Raw genomic sequence first — 16,837 nt, 5'->3', positions numbered from 1 at the left:
CTCCCACTAGGCCACAACGCATAGGCATAGCCAACAGCTAATTGGTACTTTAGTGGATGAAAATGCATACGCAGCCATCAAAGATGGAGATCTGCTGCAAAATTTCTTTTATTTGCAAAAACTTCACGTGATACGAATTACTGTGGCGCCTACGTGCTCATCTAAAATATCTTTCTTTTACTTTGACCCAAGGTCTAAAATATCTTTGGAGCTATAACTACTCACGTTAACCCGAGTTAGACATCAAAGTCCATCCTTATAGGAGTAATTCACAGACGGCATATGTAGCTATTCCCATCGTAATTTACGGACGTTTTTCCAGTCCACCGGCCCTAATTTTGTGATAAAAATAGCACGAGCTAGCCAGTTTTGGATTGATTATTTAAAAAATATTCAGTATTTGCAAAATCATTAAAAAATAGTTATTATTTTGTTGCAATACGAAAAATTTCAGCATAATATACTGGAGATCGATGCACATGTATATTAACTTCTAGCATATTATGCTGGAAGTCAACCACGAAGAAAGTTCAAGTATAATATACTGGAGATCGGATCATCGATGCTCTAATCTCCAGTATATTATACTAGACCGGTATATTATACTGAAACTCCAGTATATTATACTGTTGTTCCAACATAAGTATACTAGAAACTGGAGCTCCAGTATATTATACTGTATTATTTTTCGGATTTTAAACAGTGTTTTTGTTCAGATTTATCTTTATATGAAAAGTGGCTAAATTTCAATTACTTTTAAAACTGTAACTATTTTTGAATGGCCTTTAATAAATCTGACTATTTTTGAATTTCTCCCAATTTTGTGTGATTCGTTTAGCATTTAATTGCTCCCCTTTTCTGGGATCAAATTTTTAGTGAATCTAAAGTAGTAGTAGTATATGCACATTACCCAATTAACTACTCCTTTCGTCTCGTATTAATAGTCATGATTACTAAAAATAGTTGTCTCAAATTATTTGTTATTTTAGAAGTTCAAAACAAAATTAATTATTTTTTTCCTTTTTTATCCTTAGTAATAATTGTTCTTCAAGGTAGAGCTAACATATAAACAGAATAAATATTTAATGAACAGAAATTATATCTTAAGACATACACAAGGGTAGAATAGTCCAATCCCTTTCCTAATTAATATGTTTTAAGAAGCGCATAAAAGAGAAACATGACATATAATATAAGACGGATGGAGTATTTTAAATCATGATTGGTATTTTAGAGCATAGAAACAAATTATGGCATAAATGAGCATAGAGAACCTGGAAATATTAATTACATATTTTTGTCAACCAACAAAGGAAAAATTGCAGTTTCGTCCATATTTGGAAATGTTATAAAATAAAGACTTTAAAGTAAAAAAATTGAAGACAAGTAAAGAGAGAGAAATATTTATTATTCAACTTCAAATTCACGTACATAATGAACTGAAATCTCCTCTTTTTATAGAAGAATGGAAGCTGCTTGTAAGTTGCTACTGCAAGCTGCTGTGTAAGCTTCTTGTAAGTTGCTTATAAGCTGTTACTGTACCAGATATAGATAATCTTCTGCCGGGGTAATATTTATCTATAACGGAGTACCGAAATGATAAGATTCTTCAGGAAGCTTATTTCCAATATAGTACTAAATAGATAATCATATTTACAGCGGAGTCCCATATGGATAAGTTTTTTCAGAAAACTTATTTACAACAGAGTACTAAATGAATATCGATAATATAATATATATTTATAACATGAAAGAGTTTCTTGGAAATATTCATAAACATCGGTTTTAGATATTTATAGCTATTTTAGAAATTTGATAGTATTTTTATGGGAAGAAAAAATTTTCCCAACGCGTGAAAAAAGAGTTTCTCAAGTCTCAACGCGTCTTCAACGACGGCAAAGAAAAAGAAATCGCGTTGAATAACTTTTACTTTTGCAAGAAATTCGGAAAAAACAAGAGCCGAAACCAGACCTCTAACCCAAGTTGAATAGAGTGCTAAATTAACTCAACCGCCCTGCTTAACCCTAGCATCCTCCTCCTCCCTATAAATATATAGCCTTTCCTCATATTTTTCCTCATCCCTTTCTCCTCCGTTGTCATCTCTCTCTATAATATAAAAAAAATCAATGGCTGAAGTTGAATACCGGTGCTTCGTCGGTGGGCTCGCATGGGCTACCACTGATCGAACCCTAGGTGAAGCTTTCTCTCAGTACGGCGAGGTTCTTGAATCGAAGGTCCGTTTGTCGGTCGCAGAGCAGAGATCGGAATCCGAGCCGTGATTTGGCTTCGTTTACCCCTCTGTTACTGTTGATTCATCTGTTACTGTTACTATGTCTCTCTCTGTTACTGTTGCTTCATCTGTTACTGTTACTATTTGATACTATTATTCGTTCTCTCTTAACGGTACGTTCCGTCTTACTTCTCTTCTTATAAAAGAGATGAAGATAGATCGGTTATTTCTATTTTTTGGTCCAGTTTGATTGGAATGAATGTTAGTTTCCGAGCAAGCTCGGACATAGTCCTTTTGCTTTGTTTTTTCCTGTGACAAGTGTGGATCTGGCAGATCTGATGTTTTTGTTGTGGATTTTGATTTTACAGATAATCAATGACCGTGAAACCGGTAGATCTAGAGGATTTGGCTTTGTTACCTTCGGTGATGAGAAATCCATGAGGGACGCTATCGAAGGGATGAACGGCCAAGACCTTGACGGTCGTAACATCACCGTTAACGAAGCTCAATCACGCGGAAGCGGCGGCGGCGGCGGCGGCGGTGGTTTCCGCGGTGGACGTCGTGAAGGAGGCGGCGGATACGGAGGTGGAGGATATGGAGGTGGAAGACGCGAGGGCGGCGGTGGTGGTTACGGCGGCGGCGGTTATGGTGGTGGCCGTGACCGTGGATATGGCGGTGGTGACCGTGGATACGGTGGTGATGGCGGATCACGCTACTCAAGGGGTGGTGGTGACTCTGATGGAAACTGGAGGAATTAGATAATTGAGAAGATGTGGATTTTAGTTATTTTGATCGCATTTTAAGTTGGGTATATCTTAATGTTAAGTGTGACTGTCTTTTTTGACCGTTATTGGCTCGTTACTTTACTGTGTTTTTCTGTTTACAGAGTTCTTATGGAATGAATTAAATGAAGTCTACAAATTAAATCTTTCTTTTGCATCTAAATTTTTAACTAAGTTTGCTATGCAATTTTTCAATGCTTACAGTGCTATCTGCATATTTATTGGTGGCTATACACTTCTCTGTATTCGTTCTTGTCAAATTAATTCTGTGTCTATCCATCGAGTGGTTTCAGAGTTATATTTACTTAATTAAGCAATGCTGGAACAAACTCATTGTATACAATAATCTGAAATAGCTAAACTAGGCTGCTAGCAACTCCTGATCTATTGAACACGTCATTCCTGAATATGTTTGTTTGTTACTAAAACAAGTGCCGGGAATTATTCAACATTTCTAAATTAATTAAAATCAAAATGTTTAACTATTTTTTGATAAATCATGGATGGATTATTCATAATATTTTCAATAAAATGAATTCTTGCATCATTTAAACCGTTGGATATTACCTGCGCGATTCATAAGGTAGGTAGCAATGTGTCATAGATGAATTTTGAATTTACACTTCGTTTCCTCCGTTGTTCTTTGGTGATTGTGTGGCAGTGAATCTTTACGTCTTGTTATCTTACGATTCATGGTTTCACTTTTTGTTAAATGGCTGTTCACTAGAGTACTTTCTAATTGTGCGTTTCCTAAGACGTGTTTCTGCCCAGTCGGTAGGCTTGATGAGCATTCTGTAGGTGGGGCATCTCAGATCTCTCGATTGGATGATGTTGCTTTATTGGTTTAATTCTAATTTTCAACAATACTATATAATTTGTGCCTTATCGGATTCCATTGATAAAATACAGTTCTTGACTCGCTGATTTCTCTTAAAGAATTACAGCTCTTGAATGAGAAAATGATGAAGGGGTTAACCTAAATCCAGGGGTTAACCTAAATCCAAGTCGTGCCAATTCGTTTTCCCATCCCCACCAACTAGACTGTTTCCTGGATTCGCAAATACTGTAAAGCACTTGAATCATGAATTGGCCCAAAAATCCTCTCAGTTCATCAGTCTCAAAATCTCATCAAGGCCCCAATCTTGAAATTGCAATTGGACAATGTATCAGTGTAATCACACTCATTTTCCAAGATATACACTGATATAAAAGTTATATAAGAGATCACGGTTATACATAGAAAATATACACTAACATACAAGGGGTTATACACTAATATATTGAGGATATATACGAATATACATGGAAGATGGAATGTCTTCAATATCGAGTTTCCAATATGAAGATTACTAAAAGTCAATACTCTGTCTTAAATCATCTCCAAAGACATTCAAAATTTACATTCAAGCACCTTAAGATGTTTCCAATAAATCCCGATATCACACAAATCACAACTGCCAATAAAGCCCGATATTACACAAGTCACAACTGAAACAAATCCCAACTGGATAGAACTGAAAAATTCAAACCAAACTTTTGTCTTTACCAATTGGAAATTTCCAGGTTACTAGGAGGTTGACTTGTAGCACATTATGAATTTCAATGGATTATGTCGAAATTTCCAATGTAAAAATTTCGAACTCTTAACGTATTATGCTGAGTTACTTTTTTATTTTAACTAAGAATATTTTTATTCAAATTTTATTTTCGCATGAAAAATAAATAACTATTGATTAATTTTAGAACTATGATTAATTCTCCATTTAACAGTTATAAATCAGGCTAATAATTTCACATTTAGTGCCAATTATCCTACTAATTTCTTGAAGTTCATATACACGGGTTGAAAGTCCAATCTTATCCAAAAAGGCATGTTATTGAACCATTCTACTAAGCAAAACACAAACTTAGCTGGTCGGTTGAAATTAATTGAATTTGTTAGCTAAATAATATATATTTTATGAGCTATTATTTTTGGAAGCGACTAAAAATGTACTCCATCTGTTTCAATTTAAATAATGTAGTTTGACTTGACACAAAGTTTAAGAAAAAGAAAGAAGACCGTTGAAATATGTGATTCGTGGTAGCAAACTGATTAAAAGAAAACAGTTATCCACCCATATTATCCACTAAAAAATGAGTTGAATAATGAATTTTTTTAAAAACGGGTCAAATATAGATAAGAACCATATATCCATTTAGAAAATGGATAACCAATGGATAACTAATGTGTTTAACATTTACATTTTAAAGCCTCAAATTGGGGATTCCTCAAGTTTGAGAGACTAAATATTCTCCCAAAAGTGATCATATTCAAGAGCTCATAGATAATATAAATATCCATATTATCCGCTGGTTAATCCGTTTTTTATCCTTATTAAATATAAGTTGGATAATTTATCCGTTTTTGATTTACCCGTTTTCGATCCGACCCATCCCACCCGACGCCTCCCTTTCCTACCCCTATATGTGATCCTAACAGCTTAAAGGATAAAGTTTTGTCGGGCCATGATATTTGTGTGGCTATAAAAATTTCTCATTCAAAGTAAAATGGAAAAAATAAAAAGTTTAAAATTAAATTATTTTCAAATATAAAAATATATCATTATTTTTTGAACGGACTAATAAGGAAAATGTGTCATTTTAAATTGAAATAGAGGGAGTACATTTCTCATTTTATTATGCTAGGGGTTTTTCATTTGTACATAACCAAGCAACACAGAGAGCGGTGCATATATTTAAATAATTTTATCTTATTTGATACCTTTCTTTTAAACTTGAATTGCTTTTTATTTGATTTGATTTAATTCCTTTGTCAGATCAATGCCTAAATTTATGACTTGTTTACATATATGATTTGTTTTATCAATGGCTGTTACTGAGATTTCCAGATAACATTAGCAAACGTTTTGCATATTAAAGCTCAATAATATAGTTGTAAAGAGAATATGCATCTCCAGTCTCTTATTCACAAGCCATACGGCCAGATACAAATTGTATCTACAACTCTTCACTATGAATTATATGTTTAGTAATTATTTCACTAAGAAAATTTTCTATCCCCCGTAATGCTCACAGACTCGGTCAATTTCAATTATAGTGTGACGATCTGACTGGTCATTTTGAGCATTGACATTTCGTTTGATGGTTTGAGGTCTTGAGTAGCTTCATATGATGTATTACGACTAGCATGCATGATTGGTTTTGATTTTCATGAAGTTCGGGAGTAATTCTCAATTTGGAAGCATTAAGTTAAAGAGTTGGCTAAAGTTTGACTTTTGTGCAAATAATGTCGGAATGGTATTTTGATGGTTCCAATAGTTCGTATGGTAATTTTGGACCTAGACGTATGTCCGAATTTGGATTTGGAGCTTCCTAGGTTGATTTGGCTCCATTTGGGAAAAAATGAAAAGTTAAAGGGTTGGATGGTTCATAAGTTTGACCGGGAGTTGACTGTGAGGCTATCGGGGTCATAGGAGGAGCAGAAGAGATTGGAGAGGTTCAAGAAGTATTTTCCTCCTACTTTAAGCAGCGCAACTTCTGAGGATGCACATAGTTTTCTAGATCAGTGTTACCGCATTCTACACACTATGGGCATTGTGGAATTGTGCAGGGTGGCTCTTACTACTTTCTAGCTAACGGGGTCGACATATAGATGGTCGCAGGTTTGTGAGGAGAGTAGGCCAGTTGGCGCAGCGCCATTTACTTGGGTTTAGTTCACTGAGCTATTTTTGAGGGAGTTTGTTCCACAGATCCTCAAGGATGCATTGTGCACCGAAATCGAGTAGTTGCACCAGGGGTCAATGATTGTGTCTGAGTATGCTATGTGGTTTGCAGAGCTATATTGTCATACACCTGCAACCTTTTCCACTGTTAGAGAGAGGGTCCGCAGATTTATTGAGGGACTTGGTTATGGTCTCAAACTTGGGATGGCATTGGAGTTGGAGACTAATACTCCACTTCATCAGGTTGTAGAGGTCACTAGGAGGATGGAGCTCCTCCACGGTCTAGAGAGAGAGAGGATAGGGAGGCTAAGAAGTCTCATGGACCGGGAGGATATACTGATCCCTATTTTGGGGGCAGGCACAATATGGTAGAGGTTTTGTTGGTCAACCAGTTCAGTCCGTACTTTAGGTTTTACATGGTTCTCAAATTATCCATGGGTCCCAGTGCACTCGTTCAGGACAACTCCCACAGCCATATCAGCAGAGTGGTTGCTTTGAGTGTGGGGATATTATGCACATGGTGAGAGATTGTCCCAGACTCCGGACAGGGGTACCTTATCGGAGTACTCAAGCTATGGTCCCACTTCAGTTGCTGCTACACCTGCACAACTAGCTAGAGATGTGTGGTAGGCAAATAGAGGGCGTCATAGAGGGGGAGGCCAGACTCGTTGTTATACTTTCCCTGGCAGGGATGAGGCTGCTGCACCAGATGATGTTGCTAAAGTTATGGTTCCGGTTTGTCATAGAGATGCATCAGTTTTATTTAATTCGGTGTCGTACTATTATGCTCCATGTTTGGATATACCTCATATTTCTTGAGTATCCTATGTTTATGTGTCTACTTCCGTTGTGGGATTCTATTGTGGTATCCCGTGTCTATAGTTCTTGTTTGGTCACTATTGGGGGTTTTGAGACTAGTATTGACCCACTATTATGCAAAATAGTGGGTTTTGGATGTGAGTTGGGATGGGTTGGTCACGACTTACGGTTAAGGTGCTCTACATGCACGAGGAATCTGTTGCGTGTTGTGGTTTTATTCTACGAGATAGAGTTAGTGAAAGGTTTTTTGTTGATCGGATGTTTATCTTACTTGTGATTCGAGTTGAGGATGGGATCTTTGTATTTTCAGATGGATCGATATGTTTGGACCGGGCGACGTGCCGTTGTGGGGTTATGTTATGATGAGATTCGTTGTGGTTGTTGCATATGTTTTTCTTCTTCCTTGTGGTATGGATTCATAGTATGGTACTGATAGGGAGTTGTACCTATTGGACTTGTTGGATAGTTCTCTCATGTGTTTTTTTTTTCCATCTTCAGTTATATTCGAATTGTGCTTGTTGGGTACGAATGACGACGTATGTGTCTAGGTGGGGTTTGGTATTTCCTATTTGTCGGGTGAGTGGTTATGAGTTTTCACGTGTTTCTTACATCATTATTAGTGTTGTGAAGGTTTAGAACAAGGTCTCATTTGATATGAAGCTATTATCGGTACCAGGTTTGATAATAGGCAGGTATTCTGGTCAGAGATGTTTCTATGGGCTTATGAGCGACGAGTTATATCATATGGTTACACCTTGTGGATGTATTCAAGATCCGTTGCAGCTAGTTAGGGTCGTCACAGTATGTAGATATGAAAATTGGGTTTTAAGAGGAGGCCTGTGTGATGAGATTAGTTCGAAGGTTTATCGGTTAAGTTGAAGGGTGACCTTTGGTTGAAATTGCATTGGCAGGCTTATATGAATTGACGTGATGAGGGATAACCATGGGTACATGTATGGTGAGATTATACAGTGATTCGACGACTTTAGAGCGACTCTTGCCATGTTCGAGGGCGAACTCTTGTTTAAGAGGGGAAAAATGTAACGACCCGAATGATTTTTTTTGAGCTTTAACATTCCGTTAAATGGTTTAAGATCTTGAGTATATTCATATAATGTATTATTACTTGCGTGTATGGTTGACTTTGGTTTTCAAGCGATTCAGAATTGATTTGGAAGAATGATTCTTGTTTTAGAAGTTTTAAGTTGGAAGAGTTAATCAAGTTTGACTTTTTGTGCATTTGATCTTGGATCGGAGTTTTGACTATTTCGTTAAGTTCGGATGGTGATTTTGGACTTAGGCATGTGCTCGGGATTGGATTCGGAGGTTTCTAGGTTGATTTGGCACTTTTTGGTGAAAGTTGGCAATTTAAAGGTTTAAAATTTTCTTTAGTTTGACCATAGTTTGACTTTATAGCTATACGGTTCGGATTTTTGTTTCGGGACTTGGAATAAGTTTGTTTTGTCATTTGTGACTTGTTTGAAAATTTGACATCATTTCGAGTTAGTTTAATAAGAATCGGACACTTGGTTGTATTTTTTGAAGTTCTTTAGTTTCATGGCGATTTATATGCATTTGGGGCGATTTAGGCCTCAAGTAGGTTTGTTTTATGTTTTGGAATTGGTTGGTGTGATGAGACAGGATCCCGAGGGCCTCAGGTGTGTTTTAGATTAATTTAAGACCATTTTGAGACTTAGTTACATAGTTGAAGGTCTCTGGTTACTGGTGCTTTCTCACCTGCAAAGGGATAACCACACGTGTGGGTCCGGAAATACAGACATGGAGCAGCAGATGCGAAGCTGGGCATCTTAGGTTAAGTACAATTATGCAGACATATGACCGCAGATGCGGTGTTAGTTGGGCTCGGGGGTTTTTGCAGATGCGTACGACATGCACAGAAGAGAGAATGCACCTGCGATGGAGGACCGCAAAAGTGGGCCCATGTAACAATCCGGCTAGTTGTTTTGAGCACTAACGTATCGTTTGGTGGTTTAAGGCCATGATTTGCTTTACTTCAGGTATTATGACTTGTACGCGTGGTCGGAATTGAAATTCGGAAAGTTCGGAGTGGATTTGGAAAGAGAATTCTTATTTCAGAAGCTTTAAGCTGGAAGAATCTGACTAAGAGTTGATTTTGAGTAAACGACCTCGGAATCAGGATTTGAAGGTTCCAATAGGTTCGTATGATGATTTTGGATTTGGGCGTATGTCCGGATCGGGTTTTGGATGGCCCGGGAGCGTTTCGACGCCTATTGTGGAAGATTGACATTTTGAAAGAATTTCATAAATTTGGGTTGAAGTGAATTTCAATATTATCGATATCAGTTTGGGATTCTGAGTATGGGAATAGTTTTGTATGGTAATTCTGGTATTGGGAGCGCATCCAGAAGTAGATTTGGAGGCCCGTAGGTCATTTTGGGGTCATTTGGCAAAAGTTAGAAATTTGAAGGTTTTTGAGAAATATGATCGAAAGTGAACCTTTTAATATCAGGGTCGGATTTCGATTCTGGAAGTTGGAGTAGGTCCGTAATATCGAATGTGACGTTTGTGCAAAATTTTAGGTCAATTGAACGTGATTTGATAGGTTTCGATATCGAATGCAGAAGTTTGAAGTTCTAAAGTTCATTAAGCTTGAATTGGGGTGCAATTCATGATTTTGTCGTTGTTTGATGTGATTTGAGACCTCGAGCGAGTTCGTATTATGTTTTGGGACATGTTTGTACAATTGGTTAAGGTCCCAAGAGACTCGGGTGAATTTCGAAAGGTTAACATAATGGATTTCGGACAAAGGGAGATGCTAGAATTTTCTGTTGAAGAAGCTGTTCGCCAGAAATTTTTGATTTATGGAGCCGACATTGGAAGCTTATATCTTGCAATCTATAAGGAATCTAAAATTATAAAAATATGAAAGTTGTAGCCCTTTGATTCTAGTTTCCAGAAAGTTAAACCATTCATCATTTGGACATTTATACAGAAAGTTATGATCGATTTAATGAAGGCTGGTAAAGCGGTTTTTGGCTTGAAAATTTTGAGACAAGTCGCATCTCACATATGCGACTTACCTGGACAAAATATATATGTCCGGAGTCCAACATTTTTGTTCATTTGAGAGTTTTAGATCTCGATTTTGGGCGATTCCAGAAGCATTTTTCACGAGTTTGAGTTGGGTAAGTATTCTTTATCCCAAATTGATTATATTTCATGATTCCATTCACATTTACATCATGAATCCATGAATTTATGAAAGAAAAATAAGCTTTTTATCAAATATTCCAAAAACAAAAATTTAGGATTTGAAAGCCAATCCGATGTCAGAGAATTCGATAATTTTTGTATAGTTGAACTCGTATCAGAACAGGTGTTCGAATTTTGTGAGTTTTACGAGATTCGAGATGTGGGTCCCACTTTTAATTTTTTTTAATGAATTTCGGATTTTAATCCGAAAAATTAGTAAATTCATATGGAATTAAATCCTATGATTTGTATTGAATATATCGACTTGTTTATGACTAGAGTTGAGTCTTTCAGACACGAATTCACGAAGAAAAGATTTCTTGAATTTGGTTGCGAAGTGAGGTAAGTCTTTTTTCTAACCTTGTGAGAAGGAATTAACCCCATAGGTGAGCTAAATTAATCTATGCTTCTATTTGTGGGGGCTACGTAGGCACAAGGTGACGAGAGTTCGCATGTAGCTACTAGCTATGCCTGTGTCCGGGTAGTTTTAGGTTTACACCATGCCTTGTTGATATTGTTATTTGACCTATGTTTATTGTTTGCCTTGAGAAGAAGCGAGACTGAGTTTGCTTACTAATTGCCTTGAAAAGAGTAGGAATGGAGGAATTTGAGATTTTAAAAGCTTTTATTTGAATTTCGTCTTTTTTGAAAAGGATTGAAAAATATTATAATAACTTGAGAAAATCTATGTTCAACCGTGCTGCAACTATATTCCCCGAGCGGGGTAAATTTTCACTACTCTTATCGGAGCTTGTTGTTCGCCTCGACAGGTTACATAAATGCATCTATGGTTTGTGCCGTTCGAAGTGCACAATTTATATTATATGTTAGTTCATGTCATTCGACCCTCGGTAGTGCAAAATTTAAATACTAATATTGGATCGGGCCGTACGACTGCGGCATGATTGAATTGGTTGCTTGGAAATTAATAATAATTGATATTGCTTCATTTGCATGAGATATAAATTGTTAAATGATGAAAAATAAATTTGAAAATTTCTTATTAATAAAAGAATTGTTTACTTACTTCATGATATTGAGCTTACAGTCGTTCTATGTAATCCATGCTTAATTATATCATTGGTATTATATTTATAGCCCATATTAAGTGTCAGAGTTGACCCCTCATCACTACTTCTTCGAGGTTAGACTGGATACTTACTGGGTACGCGTTGATTTATGTACTCATAATACACTTGCTGCACATTTTGTTGTGCATGCACATATATGTTTAGTGGCCTTGTGGGCGCAGAGGCATGGTTAATCTGGGGACTTAAGTGAGCTGCATTTCATGTTACGATCCGCAGTCAACAGAGTCTCCTTTAGAGTTATCTTTGTCTTTCCTGTCTAATTTGTATTCCAGACAGATGATGTATTTTATTCTATCTTTCTAGTTGATGCTCATGCACTTGTGGCACCGGGTTTTGGGGTAATTAGGGGTTGTTCAGTATTGAAATTGTTAAAATATTATTATTTACTCTGTAAATTTTATATTTTACTATTAAATTGAAGGAAATCGAGATTTCAAATACTTAAGTGAATAATTAAGTTATTCGAAAATTGTCGGCTTGCTTGACAGCGGTGTTAGGCGCCATCACGACCTTTAGTAGATTTTGGGTCGTGGCAATATGTTATCAGAGCATTAAGTTCACTTCGGTCTCACGAGTCATGGGCAAGTTTAGTAGAGTTTTGCGGATCGATACGGAGACGTCTGTACTTATCTTCGAGAGGCTACAAGGCTATTAGGAGCACTTCCCTTCTTGATTCCTCATCGTGCGATTTGATTCTTTTGAGGCTTATGATTTCATTTCCTTCCTATTCAATTATACGGGGCGTGAAAAACTCGTTCTAAATTGGGAATCGATGAATTTAAATGTATTACAAATGTGGTGCAGGATGTTTCTCCCTATGTATTTGCTTTGGGCTATTATCGTCGCCTTGTGGAAGGTCGTTCTGTCGTTTCAGATCAGTATCGGTATTATCTAAGGTTTTGAGATTTGGCATTGATTGTTATGATGATTCGTGCATTGCTATCACATAGTGTTTGTGTGATGGTAGGATGCTTGTCTATGCGTCGAGGCAGTAAATGACTTGAAAGGAGGTTTACTCAGTGCATGATTCAGAGATTCAGTATTTTATTTCCGACGGAGGAAAAACAATCAGACTATAAATATTCAGGTTTGGGTTGATGGAGTAACGAGACCTGGTACTTTTGAGCGTGGTGGAATTTTCATCTGTGATGTGGTGTCATCGTCCTTATTGAACGCGTTAAGGTTCGCCGGTGTCATGGTATTCATCAATTTGCCTTCGGGGCATAGTAGTGTGAGATGGTGCCAGAAAAGCGGTTGTCAGAGATAGCAGAGTGTAGCAATTTCGGAATTTAAATAGGTATTTCTAATATTGATGGCTCAAGAAAGATGATCTTCGGAGGGGTTTAAAGTTGGTAGTGATCTATTGGTTTAAGTGCTACAGAGATAGATTTTGATTTAAGTAACAACTGGGCAGAGAAAGATGAGGAAGGACATATGGGAGGTGTCTTGCGGTGGATAAACTTCTAGAAGGCCAAGTGTGAGAAACATGAGTCGAGTAGTTGCTTAAAGGAGTGAGTTTGACCAAAGTGGGAGAGTGGCAGAGTAGCATATGGGTTCTGTGATAGGATGACTACATGCCTTGAGAAAAGTTTAGAGTGATTTGGGATTCACGGTGGATGGTGACAAGGTCTAGGGACTAATTTGGAATATTAACTACTATATTGAGGATGATTGGATGTGACAGGAAGGAGTTGCTTAATATGAAGAGGGATGCAACATGACTTTGGAGTGGAATGTATCGTCGCACCTTTAGTTGATGTCAATGGGGAGTAGACGGACTTGTACAACTATGAATGAGCATGGGATCAGGGTGGTTTATTGGTTTAGTAGTAATAATACTTGGTGCAGCATTGTTGGAAGATGTCGGCATAGAATTTCCACAGGTAGGAAGATGTCGGCATAGAATTTCCACAGGTAGGTTACCTCTTGTGAGCAGGTTAACAGTTGCGTGGTGTTGATGAAGCTTCTGCGAATAATTTGACTAGCTATCCAGTAAGAGGTCGAACATATGAATATGGCTAGTGATTCAGAGCGTTCATAAAATGGCTAACAGTGAGATTTTGAGGAATTTGGCTTGTCATTTGCGTGAGGTCATGTCATTGAGGAAGAAGGAATCTTTGAAGGTTTCACGGTTATATAATGGTCGCTTCAAGCTAAGTGGGAGAGCCCCACCGCCAACGATTGGATTGCATGGTTGTCTACTTGTGAAGTTTCTGGTTATCAGCATATTGATGGGTTATTAGGACTAAGTAAAGAGAACATCAGTGGTAATTTGAGCAAATGATTTGAGGAATGTGTTCTATAATTGGCCTTATCGATTCATGTTTAGGGTTTGGGAAGACTTAGGATTTATGTTTCGTGTAGAGGTGAGTTACAAGGAAGGTAATTCAGCCGTGCTTCTTTGAAAGGGTGTGCATGTGCTACCAGAGCCTTGGAGTTGATTATATTTTGGACCAAGCTAGAGTGGGTGACTCACAACAACGATCCTAGTGGATTCAAAGGTTAAAGTGCGGTGCGTGCGAATTTCAGTCTATAGTTTGGTTAAGTATCGAGCTTTTGCAGCAGATTGTGAAAATGGGGCTTGGAGTGTTTTATGTTATCTTCGGTCTACGGTGTAGCATTGGAGGAATGAGATAAAATAACTTTATATTGATGGAGAAATTATCAGGATGGGTGTACTAGTTGAAGATGCGAATATGCGCTCAAGGAGGATATGAGATGGTTCGTGGGTTTGAGACAACGTGGTCTCGTGAAATAAGGTCACTCGGGATGAGTGCGGATTTGGATTCGTTATGTTTTGAATGGAACTATTATTATTCCTAAGGCAAGTCCAAAGTAAATTAGAAGAAGCCGGATCGGTTAGCAATGGTTAAATTGGCATGATGGCGGCAATGATCAATTCCTTTAGCGTGTTAAGATATACATGTGCTTTGTGGAGGTACGTGCGAGACTTGGTGGCCACCGTAATTGATTTGATTTGGAAGCATTTGAGTGCTATGGACTATTATGTATAGATAGATCCCAGAAGAGTTATGGTGGTTTAGACCACTACTTGAGGTTGGTATTTTCTACGGTTATGAGAATTCAGTCGCGTGTTGCAATGGTTCTCCAGAAATGAATTTAGTGAAAGGTTTATATATGATGAAGTGTGTACCCTATTAGTGGTTCAAGAGTTATGATAAAATTCTTGTACTCTTGCGTATTGGCATGATTAGGTGCAGCGGGTAGCATGGGAATTGGAAGTTGAGGATAAAGGTTGCGGTTCAGTGTTGACAAGAATGTCACAAGCTCGGATGAGCGAGAAAGGACTCAGATGGTTAGAGTAAGTCGGTATTGTCTTTAGAGTCAGCTGATATCGGTGTCATGTGTAAGAGGCCTTGTGTACGGATTTGCATGTCCTTGATTCGTTTTACAGCATTAGTATGGCCGGTGGTATGGATGTGCATACTTGTTACCTAATGAGGAAGATCATCGGAGCGTATCCCATAGGAAGATTGTATAAGTGTGACATGTAGTCACTTGATTGATTGAAGATTGGAATCAAGTATGGAGATTGTGGTACTACCGCTAATGTGAGAGTTTAGGCCTGGAAGGCATTCTATTCATTTGGTTGTGAACTGAGGATATTTGTTCCGACTTTGATGGTTGTTCCTATGTGTCATGGGAAAAAGGTTACCGTGGATCCTTGAAAGGTTATTAGCCTAGTGCGGTATGGTCAAAATCGGCTTGAGGTCCGTGGATGGATCTAAATGTGAATATGGGCTCTATATCAGGTCGGATGTGTTCATTTCAGCATAGCGTTGTTCACGGAGGAGTCTTCAGGCCTTGGATGTTACTTCTATCATCAGCTATTTTATGTAATACTCTATTGTGTCGTGTGGGTTGTGAGGTGATTTGATTATTCGCACTCGTATCGAGATCCCATGTAGTTTATGGTTCTATATGAGCAGGATGGCTCTCGAGATACTGGTCATTTATTGCACCTTAGTTGTGCTTGAGTTTCGTAGCTTATAACGCTATCCGTCTCCCCAGGATTTGCATTATGCGTTTTGCCTGCTTGTGGTTGATATTCGGGTATTTCGCAGGTATGAACATTTTAGCTTGGTAAGTATTTCCTTATATATTATTATGTGTGGATCAGGTGGCATGCTGCCATGGGTATGTTGTTTGGATCGGGTGGCACGCCGCCACAGGTAATATGGTTGGATCGGGTTGCACGCCGCAACAATATCATGTGTGGATCGGGTTGCACGCCACAACAGTATGATGTTGAGTATCGTTTCCCATATCTACTATTGTGTGTTTTGCTTCTCATTTTCTGAGGAAGGTTCATAACATCTTTTCGGTCATTTAAATTAGTTATGTGGGTTGAGCAATTTTTTCCAGAGTTCGTTTCCTTATGTATCACATTCGAGTTTGTAGCTGGTTGGCACATTGTGGCATCATATGAGACTTTTGGCAGTGTTTGAGATGGCTTATTACCTGAGTAGCTTGTATTGGGTGAGATGAGATTATTGGACCTGGGATCAGTGCGATCAGATTTGTATGAGGCACATGAAAGATTAAATATCGATTTTAGTCTAGAATGAGGTAATGGTTCTTGTCGGGAGGAGAGACTCCATGAATTGTGATTCGGCGGGTGGTTATGAGTTTCAACACAACTCTTCTGTTATTGCAGTATTGCGGGAGTTAAAACGGGGCTTATATGCTTCATGAGGTTTGTTGTGGGCATCAGATTTGTGGGATTTCGACTATTGTTGTCAGAGGATGTTAATATGGTCATGTGAATAATGTGGTGCATGGTGTGAATTCGGTAAGAGTATACAATCATGTATTGGTACCTTGTGTAATGATTGGTACAGTGTTTGTAAGTTGGGAACATACCTGGTAGAGAATTTCAGATGTTGGAATTTGGCTCCAAGGCTAACTTGACTAAATAAAAGGGAGAATCTTCAG

General features: G+C 37.9%; 1 protein-coding gene across 1 annotated transcript; it reads left to right on the top strand.

Annotated features, from left to right (window-relative positions):
* Positions 1–2,071: 2,071 nt before the first annotated feature.
* On the top strand, positions 2,072–3,169 carry LOC104249507 (glycine-rich RNA-binding protein). The gene is made up of 2 exons (XM_009805947.2): positions 2,072–2,234; positions 2,599–3,169. Exons 1-2 carry the CDS (start codon positions 2,127–2,129, stop codon positions 2,986–2,988), a joined length of 498 nt encoding a protein of 165 aa, XP_009804249.1. The 5' UTR covers positions 2,072–2,126; the 3' UTR covers positions 2,989–3,169.
* Positions 3,170–16,837: the final 13,668 nt, after the last annotated feature.

Source organism: Nicotiana sylvestris, chromosome 3, assembly GCF_000393655.2.
Source record: "Nicotiana sylvestris chromosome 3, ASM39365v2, whole genome shotgun sequence".
In the NCBI taxonomy this organism is placed as follows: Eukaryota; Viridiplantae; Streptophyta; class Magnoliopsida; order Solanales; family Solanaceae; genus Nicotiana; species Nicotiana sylvestris.
The sequence above is the reverse complement of the archived record's forward strand: the minus strand, read 5'-3'. Positions and strand labels throughout refer to the sequence as shown.